Source organism: Botryllus schlosseri, chromosome 7, assembly GCF_051294905.1.
Source record: "Botryllus schlosseri isolate E-star chromosome 7, Bs_hap1, whole genome shotgun sequence".
Classification (NCBI taxonomy): Eukaryota; Metazoa; Chordata; class Ascidiacea; order Stolidobranchia; family Styelidae; genus Botryllus; species Botryllus schlosseri.
The window spans coordinates 26,480,214-26,500,988 of NC_137242.1; the positions used below are offsets into that span (position 1 = coordinate 26,480,214).

At 41.0% G+C, this 20,775-nt stretch overlaps 1 protein-coding gene across 1 annotated transcript; it reads left to right on the forward strand.

The window, feature by feature from the left end:
* Positions 1-439: 439 nt before the first annotated feature.
* Positions 440-19,751, forward strand: LOC145443839 (actinia tenebrosa protease inhibitors-like). Its single transcript, XM_080321798.1, has 7 exons — positions 440-658; positions 9,942-10,118; positions 12,324-12,485; positions 16,802-16,981; positions 17,762-18,124; positions 19,219-19,380; positions 19,495-19,751. The coding sequence occupies exons 1-7, from the start codon at positions 562-564 to the stop codon at positions 19,656-19,658; spliced, it is 1,305 nt and encodes a 434-aa protein (XP_080177924.1). The 5' UTR covers positions 440-561; the 3' UTR covers positions 19,659-19,751.
* Positions 19,752-20,775: the final 1,024 nt, after the last annotated feature.

Below are 20,775 nucleotides of genomic sequence, written 5' to 3' on the forward strand. Positions count from 1 at the left end.
GGCTACTATGAGATGACACCTACGAGGCACAGTTTGTCTTCGACCGTAATGATTATTGTCCCATGTAGCCTATAATACCGAATTCGCTGTAGCCTGTAGCCAAATACCATTCCAGCACTCGATCACGCTTGCTCGCTGCGAAGGTTGCTAATCTTAGCATCACCAATATCGTATATCAAGACGTCATCGTTTGTTTTGGTTTGGCCGGACCAGTACCGTGCGGAGTGTCCGTGTGTGACGATTTCCGGCAAGTGCCTAGGGAAGTTGTAATTGTAGTTGATAGTTACGTATGGTCTCTCGTACGCGTATCGCAGTCATTCGTCATAATGAGATTCGATTTAAGGTCGCCTTTGGTGAGAAATTGATTTGGCTTATTGAAACGCCTCAGGCTATTTTTCCGTATGATGGCTTAACATGATCTCGCATCTATTATTAGGGAACCCTTTAAAGTTTTCAGTCATCAATAATCTCAGTTTCAATGCATTTCTAGTCAAGGGCGTCTTGTTATTAAATACTTAGAACTTGACGCTTGTCGCAGGCCTCCATCCTTAGCTGGTCGTGATGTCGCAGAAGCAGCCCATCATGTTGGGCGCATTAGCTTTATCAGCCTTGCTGTTCAACCCGGCGACGTGTATTTTCAACAAAGTGAAGCCCAGCGGTAAGTTGATATTAACATTCATTACGTTTTCTGCCTACATGCCGCGATAACGAATTGTACTAGTTTAGTTTGACCTATGCTACTATAACTTTTAGGGTATCTATAAGGCAATGGGAATATAGGGGCATTTGTAGATCTAGGATTGATGTTGTTGGCGTCACTATGAGATTGAAATTCAAGTTCAGTTTATTATTATTAACAATTTTATTAGATCAATACACCACGAGATTGCGATACAATGAAAAGATAGGGAGGTGTCGAAACGAACTGGAGTAGTCTGTGAGATCAGACACCCACCCGGGCTTAGGCGATGTAAAGAGGAAGCATACACAACATACACATTACACACGTAATAAAAACTAAAAAAATGATAACTTGGAATGGACAAGCATCAAACGCCCTTTGAAATTAACTCAATATACTGCCATAATTTAACACCGTATTCACTTTTGCAGCAACGCAACGTACATAATAGCATAGCACAATAGTACCGACCGAAACTACAGTGCAATATTGTTGAGAAATACGCTTCAGTTCGCGCTGAATGTCGATTTTGTCGTCACAGCGACGAAACGATAACACATTGACATTAACTTTGACGCCGTATTTCAAATGTGGCGAGAATAATAATAACATTGCAAACATACAAGAGTTTGGCAATTGACATTGATTCCAAGTCAAAATACAGTGATAACTGATACAGTGATAAGTTACTATAGCATTAGCAATACACGACTAGAGAGGGTTTGGATAGAAATGGTAATATATATAGGACATTGGTTATAACCTAATTGGTATATTTTTAATTATAGAAATCACGAGGAAGTATCGCTTCATATAACTGCTGAAACTTCAGGACTCACATGAACAGAATGACCGTCTGAGATAAAATAGTCTACTGTGAAAACTCATTTTAATTGCCAAATTTCCAATTGCCCATTGATACAAACATATTGCTGTTAAGAGATGTTTTGTTGTGGTTTTGGAAAAAATTTGTTTGCAAAAATTCATTTTCTCCTATGATATACATAACAGCTGTTCCAGAATAACTTCAAGATGAGCTGCTATAGATAGAAATGACTTGACTGGACGTTTTATGTTTATTAAAAATATGTTTTTCAATTTTGGTGCCATATATATGTTGAAATCTTACGCAAAGGTGTCTTTGGAAGCTTTACGCGTTACTATTACATTTTGCACCGCCTATGTTTGTGTAAATGACACGACGGTGCGGATTTTCAAGATACGACAGCGTATTTCAAGAAATGTAGCTACAGCATTCGCTTTGAAATAACGCAAGTCTTCCCAATTTCTACATAAAATAGTGTGGTGTTATTTTCAAGAAAGGGCATTTTGTTGCTGATTGATATCACTAACCTACAGTTACTGTGTTCAAAACCGATAACGGTTGCCTGATAATTGAGGTAAATTTGAATTAAAACTTGCGGGGTTCGCGTGGTCCGTAATTGTTCAAAGGGGTCCGCGAAAAAAAGGTTGAGAACCACTGACATAGGAACTAGGGCGGAGCATGGACTGGAGCCGGATTGGATATCCGGCTGGATTTTTGAACGGAGCCGGATCGGTACTTTTTCTGATACGGCAAGCGAGACGTTCATGGAAATAAACCACATGTTAAGTCCAAGTTGGCATAATTACTTCAGATAAGGGTTGGGTTTGGTCTTTGAGTTTTTAATTTCATGTTTCCATTGTTGCAATCAATATTCGATACCATCATGTGAGTAGATAATCATTATATTATCGGATTTTTTCGCACCGGATCACGGTCATTTCTAGAATACGGCCTAGGAGTCTGACCGGAGTCGGATTAGAGCTTTAAAGAACAGGATCGGAGTAGGACCAGAAAATTTGTCGATCCGCTTCGCCCTATTACGAACTCCAACAAAAGAGTGCCCGGGTGACACTTTCAAGTCGCGGACGCATGCGGCGTTCTTGTCCATTTGTAGCTATTGACCCCGAATACGTAGACTTATATTGGACGGAAATCCGTGTTTTCAGCGAACCCAATATCGATATGGTACGCTGCTGGGCCACAGCGCAAGTCGGCACGGCCCTGATTGTGCAACTGTTTACGGAAGTGGTGTCAAACATTTCATCCGGCCCGCGGAGCAATGCTGAGAAAATGTAAAAAATATTTTGCTATTAAGCACTTGTCTATAAAAAATTAGAGATTTTTATTAAGAAATACTCACAAAGGAATAATTTATCAAGGCATGTTCACCAGGATTGTAATGACTCGAGTCACGATTTTCTGATGACTCGACTTGACTCGAGTCATTTTCTCAAAATTCGGAAATGACTCGATTCGACTCGAGTCAATCTGTGTATTGACTCGACTTGAACTCGAGTCATTGCGCATGACTCGAACCAAGTCATGTGACTCGAGACTCAGACGGCCTAGACCGACATTTCATTGTTATTTCGAAGGATAGTAAAGTAAACTCAACTCACTTTTGGGATTTCGTCTATTGGTACTAGTACTTGAAAATGCGACCAGAAACTGCTAAAAGCAAGGAAAACTAGTATATTATAAATGCGATCCATTCGATATCAGCAATCAGAGTTATAAAAAGTGGATTTAACAAGACCTGAACTGGAAACTGAGCAGTCAACACAATGACTCGACCCTCTGTTCGCTGACTTGGACTCGGATTTGACTCGGTAGTGAATTGAAAATGACGAAAGCGCTGTACGTGAGCAACGCATTGCTCAAGGAATACCAAACAAACATTCGTGTCCATGCTATATAACATCTTACTCAAAGTCTCTCCAGCCTCACAAGCCATTTGGTTATATATCCATCAAATGTGATTCTTTCAAAGCACATTCATATTTCTATGAATTTCTTTAACGTACCCGATGTGTAGTACAGAAATTCGTAGAGTTATGCCAACCCAAATCGTCATGACACCGTATATTACAGCCACTGTTTAAGGGAATTATAAATGTAGTCGACAAATCAATGTACTTATGTCAATTCCTCTGTTTGTGAATATTGAATAACATTGCTAGAATGGAGTCCCCGTGATCCGTAGTATTATGAAAACTGTACAGGTACACTGTACAATTGTACATGTACAGCAGTGTTCTTAACCTTTTTTCCTCCAGCGCCCCCCTCCACATATTGTAAGGACTGTCATTTGTCCCTGGGGGTGCAGATTGCGACGACATGATAATGCGGCACGAGCGATTTAAGCACCTACGGACGATTAGACTTATATATGTATCGAAGTTCACGCTCAACACAAGGGCAATCCTCTTCAGCTAAGGTTTTCTCGCTGACGATCTTTTTGACATATTTCTCGGAGTCCCATATTCACCGGAACTTAATATGTCTACGTGCATCGTGGGGAGTCGTAAAAACATGATGTTTAATTTATGTTCATTCACCGAAATAATTTAGGGCATCCTCCGAGCTAACCGATTGGGGATTTGGGTTGCAGCAGTTTCGGTCTTGGCAAGAGGTCAAAGTTCAGTCGGTCTTTTTGGGACTTTGGTATTGGAAGTATTTCGCGCTTTAATCGCGCTCGAGGACCATTCGACTATAATAAACCATATAATAATTGTCTGTGGCATATTCAGGTTCAAATCAAGGTTGTATTGGATTTTGTCTTAGTGCTTTGTGTAACTATAAGTAAGTCAACTGAGAATTGGATGCATATATCTGCTCACATTGAATTTACTACAGTACCCAGTTATTAATTTTACCATGAATGTATTCCAAACAAATCAACTTAGCTTATATAACGTTCATGTGAGATTGTGGGCCACAACACGAGATAGTATCATCCTTTTTGATACGATGACGAAATATTCTGACGATTTGATTTTATAGCTCTCAAATACAAGTATATTTAGTTATTCATTTCGCGCACAAAGCGTCAAAACTAATTTTATGTACAAGGGTTTTCACTCTCAATCAAAAGTGATATACAGTGCCTCCTTCTTCGATGTTCACTCGCTGTGCGCTGAGGGATATATTACCTAATTTGAAACATTTTGTTGAAAATAACCCTAGCAAGTGTGACGGCAGTGTTTTAAGTAACGGGAAATTGGTGTTCTAAAGTGCGCGCAATTCGTTGTATATGAATTATAATAACCCACTACATATAGGTAAACAGGAAACGTCGCGTAGCGCGACCAAAAATTTCGGGGCTTGACATGTTTTGTGGAATGTTAATTTGTTCGGAATACTCATTAAGAATATATCCTACTACCACATCATCTAAAGCATTTTTCTTCAGCACCCCCATATCGCCCCCCGAGCGTTTCCGCCCCCTTCAAAATCGCCAGCGCCCCTCGGGGGGCGCTGGAGGCGATGTTAAGAACCACTGATGTACAGTGTACAATGTACAGGCTTGTTAATAATGAAACATTGCACTGTAAAACGTAGCAATGAATTTGAACGTATCATTTTGGCATGAATTGAGTTTGACACCCCTGATTTATAGGTTCCTAATCTACAATCTACATTATATGTTTTTCATTTTAATTGATCAGTAGTTGGGTATCAAATTGACCGTTCAATGCTTCTATATTTACGGACTTTGGCGGTATGTTATAGTTTTGTATTGAGACCCGAACTCCATGTATTATCTGTACCGCACGTACGTCGTACAGTACAGTCGACTGCGCGGAAAGTTTCGCTCCGCTCCGAATTCAGCGGAAAATCAATTGGTTCTAAATCATTGAAAATGCCGCTAATCTGCTATGTTTGCAGCTTCGCTGTACGGCAGAAATCAGCACTGCTCACATAAAACGCGCGTTAGTTATACTTTCAAGTTGTATTGAATCGTACTGTTTCGATACCAAACCATTCAAGAATTAGTATTTTCTATATTGTAGAGTAAAACACACATATAGGTTAAAATAATACAGTAATTCGTCGAGGGCTGAAAGGCTGTTTTCACCGGATAAACGTACTCCACGAAGCAGTACGAACTGAGAAGCGAAAAGCTTTCAGCTATATGCAGAAAACCTTCCCATGTCATTCCGTTTTAGACAGACGCTATTTTACGGAAGCAAAATACAAGGCAGACGCGGCCTTATATGAGTACATTGTCGATTGTTAATGGATAAATAGGCGCCGGCTGTTATTTTTGCATGGGGTGGCGGCAGGCGCGTAGCCAGGGGGCGTTGAAACCCCCTCCTTTTGAAACAAAAAATCCCGTCCTTTTGAAATGACCATTCCGACGCTAATATTCAGTTGCAATTCAACAAGTCGTATTATCAGTGTTACGCGGGGCCGCGACAAATTAGCGAGATTCGTCTGTGCACGCATATCGCATCGCACAATGCAACGCGATCTCCGGCTGAGATGATTACGAAATTAGGTCATTGATTGCCGCGCACTCATCGTTCGTGGCTGGACTGAGCAGTAACACGGCGCGACAATTCTGGAACACGAAAAAACAGACAAGAATGATGATTACAAACGCGCGCGGCCAATCAGTAATTACTAGGGCAAGTTGTTGTTGCACTAAAAACCTGAGAAAGTTGCATTTATTTTTTTAATTTGAACAAAGTTGCAGAAGTTGCATTTTGACCACATTTTGCTAGGTTGACTAAAAAAAAGGTCAATTTTCCGGCTCAGCTCCCGAAATACATGTAAAAGCATTACTTCGGTGCTGATTTACGGTGTTTCAGTCGAATTTGGTCGTGTATTTCACCGAAATCGAAAATACTTTCATGAAAAATCGAGAAAGTTGCAAAATGTTGCAAAAAGTTGCATGAAAAAATGGACAAAAGTTGCAAAAAGTTGCACCATAAGATTCCTTCAAACAGCTTAAAACAGCATTTTATATATCTTACGAGTATTTAGGAAGCTGCCGGAAGCTGTAAAAAAAAGTTGCAAAAACTTGCCCTAGTAATTACTTAGTATTGAGTAGCTCCCATCGCGACAATTGGTTGCTGATTAAAACATCGATTTTGACTGCATTGCTGCATTTCCCGATTTACGTTCGCAAAGCATAATTGGATTAATATTATGGGCACTGGAATAAATTCCAACTAGCAGTCACGCACAATAAAACACCGTTCAACTTTGCGCTCCGAGAATATTTATCACAAAAATGGTTCACAAAATATTCTAAACGCGGCTTGCGGCCCTCATCCATGCAAATAATGCACTTTAATGTGTAGAAGGTGAACGTATATTGGGCCGTCAAATCGCGATAGGAGATGGTGTCTCTCAGAGCGCGCGATGAAATCTGCGTTTCTAACGATGAGGTCGAATTTGTACATCTAATAAGGATCGTTAGTTTGCTGAAATCAGCATCAGTACGCTGTGCGAAGTACACAGTAGTGATCAATTTTGTCGGACTGTACAAACGGGCGGCAAGGCTGCGCTGATAACGAAATTGCAGACATGCCGCAAACCTGCAATAATTACAATTACAGGGTGCGTTTCCAACGATGAGGTCGAATTTGTACATCTAATAAGGATCGTTAGTTTGCTGAAATCAGCATCAGTACGCTGTGCGAAGTACATAGTAGTGATCAATTTTGTCGGACTGTACAAACGGGCGGCAAGGCTGCGCTGATAACGAAATTGCAGACATGCCGCAAACCTGCAATAATTACAATTACAGGGTGCGTTTCCAACGATGAGGTCGAATTTGTACATCTAATAAGGATCGTTAGTTTACTGAAATCAGCATCAGTACGCTGTGCGAAGTACATAGTAGTGATCAATTTTGTCGGACTGTACAAACGGGCGGCAAGGCTGCGCTGATAACGAAATTGCAGACATACCGCAAACCTGCAATAATTACAATTACAGGGTGCGCTAGACCCAGGGTTGTAACCAAGTCATGAGGTTCCGAGTCACAAGTCAATCTCACTTTTATAGTTTTGACTATCGAGTCAAGTCGAGTCATTTTCATTTCACCACCGAGTCAAGTCCGATTCCAAGTCACGGAGTAGAGTGTCGAGTCCGAGTCATAGTGTTTTGACTCGAGTCCGAGTCCAAGTCATTGTGTTGACTGATCAGTTTCGAGGCAATGTCATGTGAAACCCACTTTTTACAGCTTTGCTCGGTGATATCGATAGCTTCGCATTCATAATATACTGATTTTTCTCAGTTTTAACAATTTTTGGTAGCATTTCAAGTACCAGTACTGATAGACGAAATAACAATAGTGTGATAACTTTACTATTCTTCGAAATTACAATGAAATGCCTGTCTTGCTGGACTCAGTCTCGAGTCATATGACTTGGTCCGAGTCATACGCAATGACTCGAGTACAAGTCGAGTCAATACACAAATTGACTCGAGTCGAGTCATTTTTCATTTTTAAGAAAATGACCCGAGTCAAGTCGAGTCACCAAAAAATCGCGACTCGAGTCTGACTCGAGTCGAGTCATGACTCGAGTCATTGCAACCCTGGCTAGACCGCTAGTCATACCTAAATACCCAGATTCGGCAATGGCAACGAGCGCAATTTGTTCAGACGTGGTCATAAGTTTTAATCAAAAAGATACATAAAAACAAACAATATTACACTCAGAGTTGGTTACTGTTTGGTGAAAGTGTTCCTGCGGACGGTAGCAGGCCTGCATGCGGAAGCGCTAAATCAAACCACCGCCGATAGTGCACATGAGATATCGATGATCCATTTCGCATACAAATTAATGATTCTCGCTAATTTGCAGCACGCAGCATCGATAATACGAATTAGTGAATTGGCATTTCAAAAGGACGGGATTTCTAGTTATAAATGAGAAAGTCATTGGCTACGCACCTGGAGTTTTAATGCCGACAACGCGCAAGATATATCAGCCCGGGGCCTACAGTCTACGCAGGCCCCGATCAGCCAGTCGAATTTGATCGTAAAATGGTGCGCTTTTAATTATCCACGTGTTATTGCAGTGAGAGCAATATGGGCGCATGCCCCGACCTTATCAATAGAAATACATATCCCAAAGATTTGAAATTCGATCCGCGATATGGTTGCGCTCGATACAGTCCGCCCAGCAACGAAGTTTATTGGAACATAGAAGGTTCCCGTTCAAACTAATCGAATAAATTCAAAATTTGCTCCACCGAGAACCTCGTGTTGCATCAATATTTGACAACGTAATTCCACGCCGCTCACTGCACAATGCGCAGCATTAATAGCAAATCAAACAGTGACAAGTGACGCCGAGGGAATACGAGTGTATAAAGCAGACAAGAATTAGTAGCCTACAGATGATAGCAAACGAGAAAGCGCGCATCTAATCAGTAATTCCTCAACTTGCGTAGAGCACAATGGGGTTCCAAGTCTGACATCGCGACAATTGTTTGTACATTATAACGACGTTTGAGCTGCATTGTTGCATTTCCCAAAGCCTTGTTAGAGTAATGAAGATGCGCACTTTGCGCATGAATGACTTTCAATTCGTAGGCATGCACAAACACACTGTCCTATTTCGCGCTCCAAGCCTCCAATTAAAGAGACTATCACGGAACTAACTCAAGAATTATTTTGCAAACGAATATGGTCACAATTCACAAATACAATTTCATTAAAAGAAGGAGAACGTGAATTCGCTCGTCTGGTCGAGAGAGAAGATGGTGTTTCTCAGCGCAAGCGTGTCGAAATCGACGTCGTAAACGAGGCTGATTCGATTGTCTGATTACGATTAATCAGTAATCACTGATTACAATTTATTGGAGTGTTTTAAGCACTAGTTCGTCGTCGCCGACGAAGCTGCGTATTCAATTATTCGCGCGCGTAATGGTTAATGGTAAATAGTTGGTATTTACGCGCTACCACGAACTCGCTAATTGACAGAGCTGATGATTTAAAATCGCAGATGGCGGGCGTTTAATCCTACTATATGGGGTGGCCGCCACCCCGTAACTCGGCGCCTATGAATGGTTGGATCGACTTTGTTTCATCATAGTCACTCATATTGTATTAAAACGAACCAAGTACTGTTTATCGTGCCATAACCTAACGATCAGATTAATTTAACACAATGAAGGGATCTAGTGTCGATTAACCTCGATCTGACATATTACCTTCGTCTATCGACACACGCCTCATCACTAGTCGTTTTATGGCACTCTTATTTCTTTTTATCCAGTGCGCATGACTGTTATTTACATCGTCTAGGCCCGAGTTGGTGTCAGAATTCAGAGACTACTCCAAGTCGTTGCAACACCTTCCTATCATATTATGTCGCAGTCTTGTGGGGTTTTGAAATGATGAAAATATCATTAACCTGATACTGATTAGGCACTGATGGCCTCATTTCAATCGTACTGTTTCCCTTTCAGCTTGTTTCGAAGAGATGGAAGAAGGCTCGTGCCAGGCCGGGTGCGAATGTAAATTTACCCCGAGTTACTATTACGACTCAGGAGAAGCGGTTTGCAGACCGTTCCTGTACAGGGGCTGCGGGGGTAATAACAACAGATTCGAAAATCTGGCGGACTGCCAGAGAAAATGCCGAAACGGTATGATCAATTGATCAAACTTGGAGAGCTAGAATTAGTTTGAGCTTTTCAAGATTCCTTCTTTCGATTACGTAGAGTGGAAAGTAGTTTAGGGTATGTTTGCATCGCCTTTGTGTGTGAAATCATCGTATCAACTGGGCGAATAAATAGCAACCGATCGCGGGAACTAAAAAACAAATCAATTTAAAACAAACATGTTTAAAACATGACCCTTATTTAAAACATGTTTTTTCGGCCATGACAATTGAAAATATAGGATACATATGGCTCCTTTGACGAAAGGTCTTCGGACCCCGGTGATAGACGGACCAAAATGTCTTAAACCAAGACTACCTCTTAATGCATCAATTTTACGGTCGGTGTTCATCATCACCAGAGCATCCATTCCCGAACAATGATCTAAACTACGTGAGATAACTGTTGGACCGACGACGATTTCGAGGGTTCTAATATAGAATTGGAAGTATTGTATTCACAAACAAACTTGGAAATTGAATCGATTTCCGAATCATAAAGGAATACAACAAAACAAATAAGAAATCATTCTCGTAAGAACTATAGTAAATGCGTTGTCTTGTACCGCACGATTCAGTTCTCCTATATAGCATTATCAGGAAAACTAGATCGGAATTAAAATTAGAGCGTAGAAACATTTCACAAATTAGATTCGAATTAAATACCGGTATTTCGCACTAATTAGTCTGATGCAGAGGTGGTCAAAGTAGTCATGAAAGCTACTCAAGTAGAATTAGAAGTAGCCACGAAAAAAATCTGCTCAAGTACGAGTATAAGTACTTTTTCAATTAGCCACCTAAAACTACTTGAAGTAGAAGTAGAATTGACTGACTTTAAATCTACTCAAGTAAATAAGTAGTTTTGAAAACAGTCTTAATTCGTTCGCATGGACTGTCAAAAGCTGCGAATTGAGCTATGCGGAAGATGCAGAGAGCTTGATTCGTATTGATGCATCCCAGGAGGTATGAATTTTCGACAGAATAAGCATTTTTTCGCATAATGGGATGCAAATTATATTATTGATATGAAAATGTGATACTAACCCTTTGTTTACTAGAAGACCCCGTTTTAGAGAGTATCGTGGCATGGCGCCCTACCCCACATTATAAGGCCCCCAGTTTAGGCGAAGAGCAACACGTAGAAGTTTTATCGGATACGGTTTCATCACTTTTCGATAGTGGTATACGTTAATAACAAATATTGTCTAACGTAAAAGTTATATTTAGTGTAGCTTTATTTTCGGAAAATAGAGGCATTACTACACTTGCTTCTATGCTTCAACATGTATGTTCTGCAGACAAAAGAACTGCAAGTAATTAGAGCTCAAAGTATGATACTCGCAATTGAAAGTGAAATACAAAAACTACTTCTAAAAAGCGAAAACTATTCTTCATGTCTTTTGTCCATAAAGATTCAAAGGTGATCTGGTAAAACAGGTGTAACGTTAAAAAAGCTGGATTTTCCAGATTAGCAAGACATGTAATGAGCTGCTAGATTACGATATGATTGGTAATTGCTAGATTACAAAACGGTAGTTTCAAACGTTATGGTGGGCCATATTTACTGTGATGAAATATTTGATTTGGGCGACAATGCGGTGTGAGCGAAACCAAGCAATCCGGTACCTAAATTATATTCACTGTTACTTTCCTGAAAACATATTTGTCACTCCAGAACTACTGTGCGCTAAGCGCAACAAAATTACTGGGCTTTACTTGACTTTTATGAATATTAAATGTTGGTACTCCGTGAAAACAGCCCCGAAATTCCTCAGGCTATCTTTCGTATTGGGGATTAAACTACTTCTACTTGACAAACTGAAAACAGCGAAAAATAGGTAAGTAGATCACAAAATATTACGAAGTAGAAGTAGATAAAATCAGATCTACTTGAGTAAGTACCAGAAGTAGAGGAAAACTACTTGAGTACTTTCAAAAAGTAGAAGTACTTCGTTACTGACCACCTCTGGTCTGATGCGACAACTCGAATTATCTATAAATATCTGGTTGCCAAATCGGCAATTCATATAGTTACGAGATCAATGGCTCGGATTTATTTTGCACAATTAAGGGTGGATTGCACAGATGCCGATCGCAAAGTAATCTCAAATAGCTCCACTATTTCCGATGGTTCCACCCCAATTTCGTACAGAAGATTGAATCTGTCTTCAATTATCCTTCTCAATTGTAGTTTGCAGTCTGCCGAAAAAGGTCGGCCCGTGCGAGGCCGCGAAGACCGCTTATTTCTTCAATAAGGATGCCGGCAAATGTCAGCCTTTCACGTTTGGAGGTTGTGAGCCGAACGCCAACAACTTTGACAGCATTGAAGAATGCCGACGGTCTTGCCCAGATGGTAAGTAGCTGTTGGAGGACAGTTAGAATATTTTCAGATTTCCCAATTTAGAATGATACCTGCACAGTGCACAGTCTATTTCGAATTAGACTATGTTTACAATTATAGCTACACATAGGGTTACCATCTTTTGGAAATCTGAAAAGAGGACACTTTTTCAAAATTTTGAGACTAGCAAAACCGGAGGAAAATCCTGAGAAAATGGTAAATTTTACACACTTCGTGGTCGGTTCACTGAAAAATACTTCAAACTTTCCAACCCAGCTCCCGAAATACCGACCCGAACGTTACTTCAGTGCTGATTCACTGTATCTCAGTCGAATTTGATCCTATATTCAACCAAAGATCTCAAAAAAGAGGACATTTGGTCGTCCCCCGGGGACACTTTCAAAAAAGTCATAAAAGAGGACAAATCTTCTTAAAAGAGGACGTGTATGGTAACCCTATAGCTACACAGCTTTTTGCAAATTATGTTAAAATTAGAATTGTAGGTACACGCTTTTTCAAGTTTGATTAGAATTACGATTATAGATAAACAGTTTATTTCGAATTAGACTAGAACTAGAATTATAGCTACACAGCTTTTTCCAAATTAGATAAGAATTAGAATTATAGTGACACAACTTTTTCCAAATTAGAGTAGAATGAAAATGTTCGGTACACAGTTTATTTTGAATTATTATTATTATGAATAATTTGAATTATAATTATAGCTCCACAGCTTTTCCAAGCTAGGTTCGAATTAGAATTACTGAAATCGCGATAACTTGGAATCGAAATCAAGCTCAGCTTATATCAAATCAAGAGTTCAGTCTCATGAGCACGAGATTGAAAAATGTCTGTACAGCAAGATTGGCTCGTTACGTACTATACAGTTTTCCTGTAGCGTTTTGGGAATGCCAGAAATTATCGCCCAGTCTAAGTGATAACTAGGGCAGGTTTTTGCATCTTGTGCCACTTTTTTTACAGCTTCCGGGAGCTTCCTAAATACTCAGAATGCATGTAATATGGTGTTTTAAGCTGTTTGAAGAAGTTTTATATTGCAACTTTTTGCAACTTTTAGTGTTTTTTCATGTCAGTTTTTACTGCAACTTATATCACGTATTGCGCAAAATGTAGAGGCGTGATTTAAAAAACATGCTGTGAAACTATTTCTAGGAGCTTTCTCTCTTTGGTTTGCTCAACAAAGAGCTATGTGATGGATTAACTGCACCTTAATGTTATCTATGAAGCAATGGCTTGCAGGCTAGAAGTTCAAAAATCACAGCGAATCACTGCAGTGCCTCAACTATATATAAATATATCGCTTGATTGATTCAAAGTTGTTTGAATTTGAGGTCCTTTTCCCTTTGACGGACGCCCAAGCTAAACCGCTGATAATTACATTTTCACTGGGTCACCTTTCCAGGCTATTGATTCTGTTAAAATCGCCGATACTGAGTTTTGCTGCAATGCCTTGGGTCAAGTTTGCACACCGGGGGGATTGGACGTGGTATTTGCCTTGTTTTATGGGTTATCGCTTTGCTGTTCGGATTTTTGCGGAAAATTATTTCCACATTGCGTTAATTTTTTGCTGCGTACCGGCAAACATGTAATTTTCGGTGGTCTCGCCAGGCCGTCCGTGAAATGGGAAAGTACCAAATTTTACAGCTCTGCTGGAGCTGACAGCGAAATGCTGGCATGTAGGTTTCAAACACAAACTGTATTCATGATCGATTGAAAAGCGACGAAAGAAACGAAACAACCAGATGCCCTGAATGAAGTGGAACTTTCGCCCGATTTAGGTGCAATAAAAACTTGCCCTTGTGATAACTTGTTGCAAGAAATGCTGTCAGAAAGAATATACAATGTTTGATTGCATTACGCTCGGAGAAAGTCCTAAATACTCAACACAACAACGCAACAGAACGTGAACAGAAGTGTTGTCACGGGAAGTGTTTGATTTGGCAACGTAACTTTTTCCCGAATCTCGATGAAGTCAGAAAACGATTGTAAACAAATCTGCATTACGCTCTTCACTGGCAGTCGGACATTTGCAAACGATCTTAGAATAAACCACGAGAAATTTGACCCAATATCGAATACTTAGTCGCGGCTAAGACCTGCCAAATCTAGGGGATGGCTCATAATAGGCTACACAATAAAAATAGAACAGCTTCTTGGAGGTACAGAACTTCGATATACAATTGAATAGTATATTCATCTTGAAATGAACCCGAATATTTTCGGCTGACACTCGTCAGGGGTAATCGTCAGCAACTAGTATAGAGAATTCAAAAGAACATCGTATATCAACAATCGTAAAAATCGAGTGCTTAACATAATTACTGATTTCTTAGACTTTTATTCACGTTTCTGTAATATCATGAGTAGAGGTGATCACAATGATACGAGCACTCCATTCTGAATCAAGAATTTGCCTTCGAGTCCAGTGGGGTATTCGATTAACACTTAATGCTTAAATGGTGTGTAAAATTCAAATGTGTAGCTTTTATGCGACCACAAAGACAATTTCGATATTTTCGACCATCTCTATTTCATTGAACATTGTGACAGTGCTCTTGGTTGGTCACGACTAGACAGATGTCATTCCACTAACGTGTGAAGCTTTGCACTACGTCTCGCATGATGTGATATGAATAACAGAGATTCCAAGTCATCCACTGTGGAAAATAGTATCGAACCAATAATTCTCGTTGATACATTGCCACCGTTTAGTGGCAATGGGAGTATAATTTCAGTACTCGAAAAAAAAAAGCATTACTCACTACTCGTCTCGAATCCTTAGAGTTAATATTAGGTTCAAGTAAATGCGCAAAATTTTACCGATTTTTTGGCCATAAAATCGAGGGTGCGTATTATGCATGGGTACAACAAGCCTTGAAAAAAATCTCCCTCGAAACGTAACTTGAAATCACCATTTCTTCGTGTATGTTTTAATCGCGCATCACATTCAGCCATCATGCACCGTAATTCGTATTGTCAGTGTTACGCGCTGCCAATTAGAGAGAAGCGTGTTGTCAATTAGCGTCTGCGCTGTAGAACAGCAGGCGATCTCCTGCCGAGTTGGATTGCCGTTTGTACGCGAGCGAAATTACGTCATTGGATGATGCTGCACGCGCACGCGGCAATGCTCGCTAATTTATCGCGTCGACGACAGACCTGATCTATAGAAATTAAACATGGAACGGCAACGACCGATTTTGCAGCTTCGTTCCGCTTCGCCGAGGCTGGAGTGGAGAATTGTTTTGCGTAAGCGACTGTAGGATTTCTGGCAATCCAAAAGCTATCTTTCCGAGCGCAGAAATTACTGAATCTGGTCTTGATCGAAAGCTACTGTTGCACCGATTCCGAAAATATAAATTAAAATAATGATCAGGCACTGATCCACCTAGAATCCGTCCTCCAAGTCTGAAATATCGGCATTGTTCGAACAATCGGAGAGTCGCAACGGGTCATTGTTATGGCCATTGTGCTGCGGTTACCCGATTGTTCTGAACAATGGCGATATTTCAGATTTGTAGGACATATTCTAGGTGGATCAGTGCCTGATCAATATTTTAATTTATATTTTTGGAATCGGTGCAACAGTAGCTTTCGATCAAGACCAAATTCAGTAATTTCTGCGCTCGGAAAGATAGCTTTTGGATTACCAGATATCCTACAGTCGCTTACGCAAAACAATTCTCCACTCCAGCCTCGGCGAAGCGGAACGAAGATGCAAAATCGGTCGTTGCCGTTCCATGTTTAATTTCTATACCTGAACAATCGCATTAACAACACGCCATGTGCGCAAGATGTAACCGCTGGCCTAAACACTGTAGTCGCATCTCCAACAGGCCTGGTGCGCACGACATAATCGTTTACCTGAGCAATCGCATCTATAATAGGCCTCGTGCGCAAGATGTCGTCGCTGGCCTGAACTATCGCGTCGCGGACCTCGCAGGCTTTGGCTGCTATCTACTATCGTTTTGAAACAATGCCGTTATGCGTATAATGATTAGCGATGGTTATGTCATGATTGTTCAACAGTGACATCGCAAAACAGAATGACATCGTATACTAAAACGTAACTATTCATGTACTGCGAATGCAGGATGCGTACAGGCTTTTTCCCCAGAATTTACACGCCATTTTAAGGGTGCGTACTGCGTATTATACATGGGGGGGGGGGAGGGGGGCGCACACACTATATTCGGAAAATTACGGTACTTGGATCATTGCTCCCAACCCTAAATTATACACCTATTCTGCTGTCCACATAATTTTCTTTTTACCATTCATTTTACCGAACGGGTATACGCATATTCTCGCAGCAAACGACATATGTCTCGAAAAGGAATTCTCCGGCAACGCTCAGAACCCGAATTACGATATTAGATGGGTTTTCAGCACATGGTCTTGGAGCTGCAAGCCGTTCGTGTACAGCGGCGAAAATGGAAATAACAATAACTTCAAAACGAAGGACCAATGCAAGCAGAGTTGCCCGCTCGAAGGTACGTAGCAGTGGTTCCTAGTTTTTTTTAGTACCAAGAGTGCAAGATTTTGGGAGCTGATAACTAAACAAAGGTCGTCGATCTACATCAGTGATTCTTAAATTAAGTTACAATACGAAATTCCTTGCTGGCATACTGCCACAAGAATACAGTTGACCCACTCCAAAACCTACAAAATCAGATTATCAGTATCATTGCCGAGACTTCAAGGGCTCGTCTGAGTGTGAAACTGATTAATCGCTACTCAAAATACTTCGTGTTCTAAACATAGAAGATGTGAGGAAGCTAGAAATTGCCAAGTTTATGTATCAGTCCCTTTCCGGCCACCTTCCCACAAATTGTAACGACTACTTCATTCCGGAATCAAAAGTGCACTAGTAGCCTACAACACATGCGCGTCGCCGACGAACCATATGATCAGAACGGAATACAAGAAAACGCAGCGCTCTGTTAAGTATGCCGGAGCTGCAGTGTGGAACAGCATCTCACCGGCTATCCGGCCCTCAAGATTATCGGACCACGATCTGACATATCGACTTCGCTTATCGCCACATGCCCCATTACTTTTGCTCACTAGTCTTTTTTTATGTTTTCCATTATTTCTTTCCAACCAGTGTACACGCCTCTTCTTTACATCGCCTCAGCCCTGCTGGGTGTCTGATTTCAAAGACTATGCTCCAAGTCGTTTCGACGCTTTCCTATCTTTTCATTGTATCGCAGTCTTGTAGTGTCTTGAAATTGTCGATAAACTAATACTGACAATCGCATCAATTTCTTCAGACCTATGCAGATTCCCAGCCGACCACGGCCCTTGCCAATCCAACGTCACCAAATGGCACTACGACGAAGTGTCTGGCCAATGCCGGACCTTCCGCTACGGAGGCTGCCTGGGAAACGACAACAATTTCGACTCCAAAGTCGAGTGCGAGTTGCAATGCCCCAAGACGCAAGTTCTCAACACTTGCAGCTTACCGAAAGCCGGGGAGGCGATGATGACGCGTACCAACGAGGCCGAGACGCAGGATAGGTTTTATTATGATGTGGGGGCCGGGGCGTGTAAGTTTTTCGCGTACAGCGGAACCGGGGGTAACGCGAATAACTTCAGAAGCGTGGAGGAGTGTAATCTGAATTGCCCTGAAAAAAGTGAGTTCAATATCGTAAATTCGCAGGCAGATTTGGGCAACTAGCAATTTCGCAGCTTTTCCAAGTTGATCACCATTAGCATTACTGAAGTCGCAAGAAAAAAACTTATACTTTATTGAATTACTGGAATGATCAGCAACAAAAATTAAGTTCACTTCATTTGAAATCTTGCTCACAAGCAAGCGCATGGGATATAGTGCAATGGAAGTGTGCTAAGGAAGACTTTGCGAACTAAAAGCCTTATCGCATGAGGCACTTAATCAACATTTTACACCTATTGTAATAACCAATGCATTTGTACAAACGTACTGCTAACATTACATTGTCGGATACATTTCGCGCGAAGCTTGAAATTTGAAAAATCTTTTTCAAAGACATATTCGCAACAAGAACTCCGGGATATATAGCGCTATAGCTATGCCAAACAATAGCTAGCCTACTATACAGCATCCACTGATACGCTATTTTTCGTCAGCACCCCCATATTGCCACTGAGTGTTTCCGTCCCCTTGAAACTTCAAACCAGGGGGTCGCTGAAGCCAACGTTAAGAGCAACTGGTTTACTTGCACCTATTGGTGGTCTTTTTACATTTTTCTTTAGCCAAAAAGACCACCACGCAAATCCTAAAGTATAACCACCACCTATTAGCTGCTGAGAGTGTGCGCCCTCTCGACCAAATGTAATACTTGAAACATACTCGCTCGGGCGCTTTTCATATATTCATTTTCTGAATCCAATTGAAGAAGTATGACCCATAAACACATAGGCTTGTCTAATATCAACTTTAGGCCTACAACATTATTTCGAACCAAACAAAACATTGATCCCTTGGGCTTAGTGTGAACCCCAGTTGATAAGATCTGGCCTACGACAACGGAAATGTCCCGTATATGAGATGGACGTTTAGAAAAGATTCAAAAATTAATTCAAGAGCGATCAAATGTTTAAAATGTCCAGGTGGGTGTCTGATTTCAAAGACTACTCCAAGTCGTTTCGACACCTTTCAATCTTTTCATTGCATCGCGGTCTTGTAGTGTTATGATCTGATCAATTTATCAATAAACAGATACTGATACCGCTTTTTTATTGTTAGGCCCGTGCGCCGAATCTCTCGACGAAGGAACTCGGTCTAACGAGTCTGCGATACGATGGTGGTATAATATCGCGTCTGGGCGGTGCCAGGCCTTCCTCTACCGCGGTATGGGCGGAAATCGGAATCGATTCCTGACGAGTACCATGTGCCAGAACACTTGCAGTAAGTTGCGCTTCAAGCCTATGATATTCATGCTGCATTGAATGCCCATATCCGTGTATTTTCAGACAATGTTTTGGCTATGACTATAGCTACTGTAATTATTTCATTTTGCAGTTGGATGCGCTGAGAAGAGTGCACGCGGTCCGTGTTTGGGGTTCCAGCTACGTTATGCCTACAACAGGACCACGAATAAATGCGACGAGTTCGTGTACGGGGGCTGCAGAGGGAACAGAAACAGATTCGAATCGCCCGCGGAGTGTTATCGACGATGCCAGTGAACAACCAAGACACCATCCTTGATTTATGAAGAAAAAAAATTATATTGGATATACGATATGTTTGCATGAATACGAATGTTTCATTGATGTCAAGTGATCTGATTCATGCAACGCCGAGGATGTGAAATACGCAGAAGTACCTACATCGTACATGACGAGTAGCACACTATGGTTCTTAGCGAGTGGGCCACGGAAGCATTTTGAGTAGGGTGACATTTGATGTAATTTACAACATTCTGCAATTGCTGATAAGTCATTAGTTCAGTTCAAGATTATTTCCGCGAAATGTATATTAATATTGCCGAATGCATTTTACGTCAAGCTGAAGATTATCAATCATCGCTACCAGATAGCCTAAACAGGCTCGACTAGCCTATAGGCGAGATGAATATCACCCAGGGTTAGCTCAACGACCGGGAGAAATTATATATCACATAAACGGAAACCAACAACAGTGGTGAAATATTCCTAGGCAGGACCGTAACTGCCGCACACCAAACCGCCCCGTTTGGGAGGGGTGAGCTCGAAGGGGTCGCAAACTTATTTCGTGAATTAACATAAATTATGGAATATTTTTTTGAAAATTTAGTCAACTTTTTCAAAAGTTTTCGCGCTATGCCCGATTTCAAGTGGTCAAATATCTTGATTATTCGGTACAATTCCCCAGGAAAAAAGATGCATGTGATTTATAGAAATAAGCATTTCGGCGTCGGCCATTACTGCGCCACGACTCACTAAGACATGAAGTTTTAGGCCATGTAACATGCGACTCCGAAAAGTGTGCCAGAGCGATCGGCAGCGAGAAAACCCTTGTCCGAAAAGGACTCTGCCCTTATGCTGACCGAAAACTTCGATATATATACGTATATGTTTAATTGTCCATATAGGCACTAAATGGCAGGAGTCGAATGTTCCTGCCCTGGCAATCTGAACTCCACAAGACAAATGTCATCCCGAAGGGTGAAAATATTTGCGAGTGAAGAAATACAAATTTATATTTGACGCAGTGCTGTTTCGGTCCTGTTCCTAGGGTCAAATAGGCCTATATCACCATATCAATCAATGGAGGGTTTCCCATTTACCGACAAGATAACGCAGGGGTAGGCAGCAATTACAG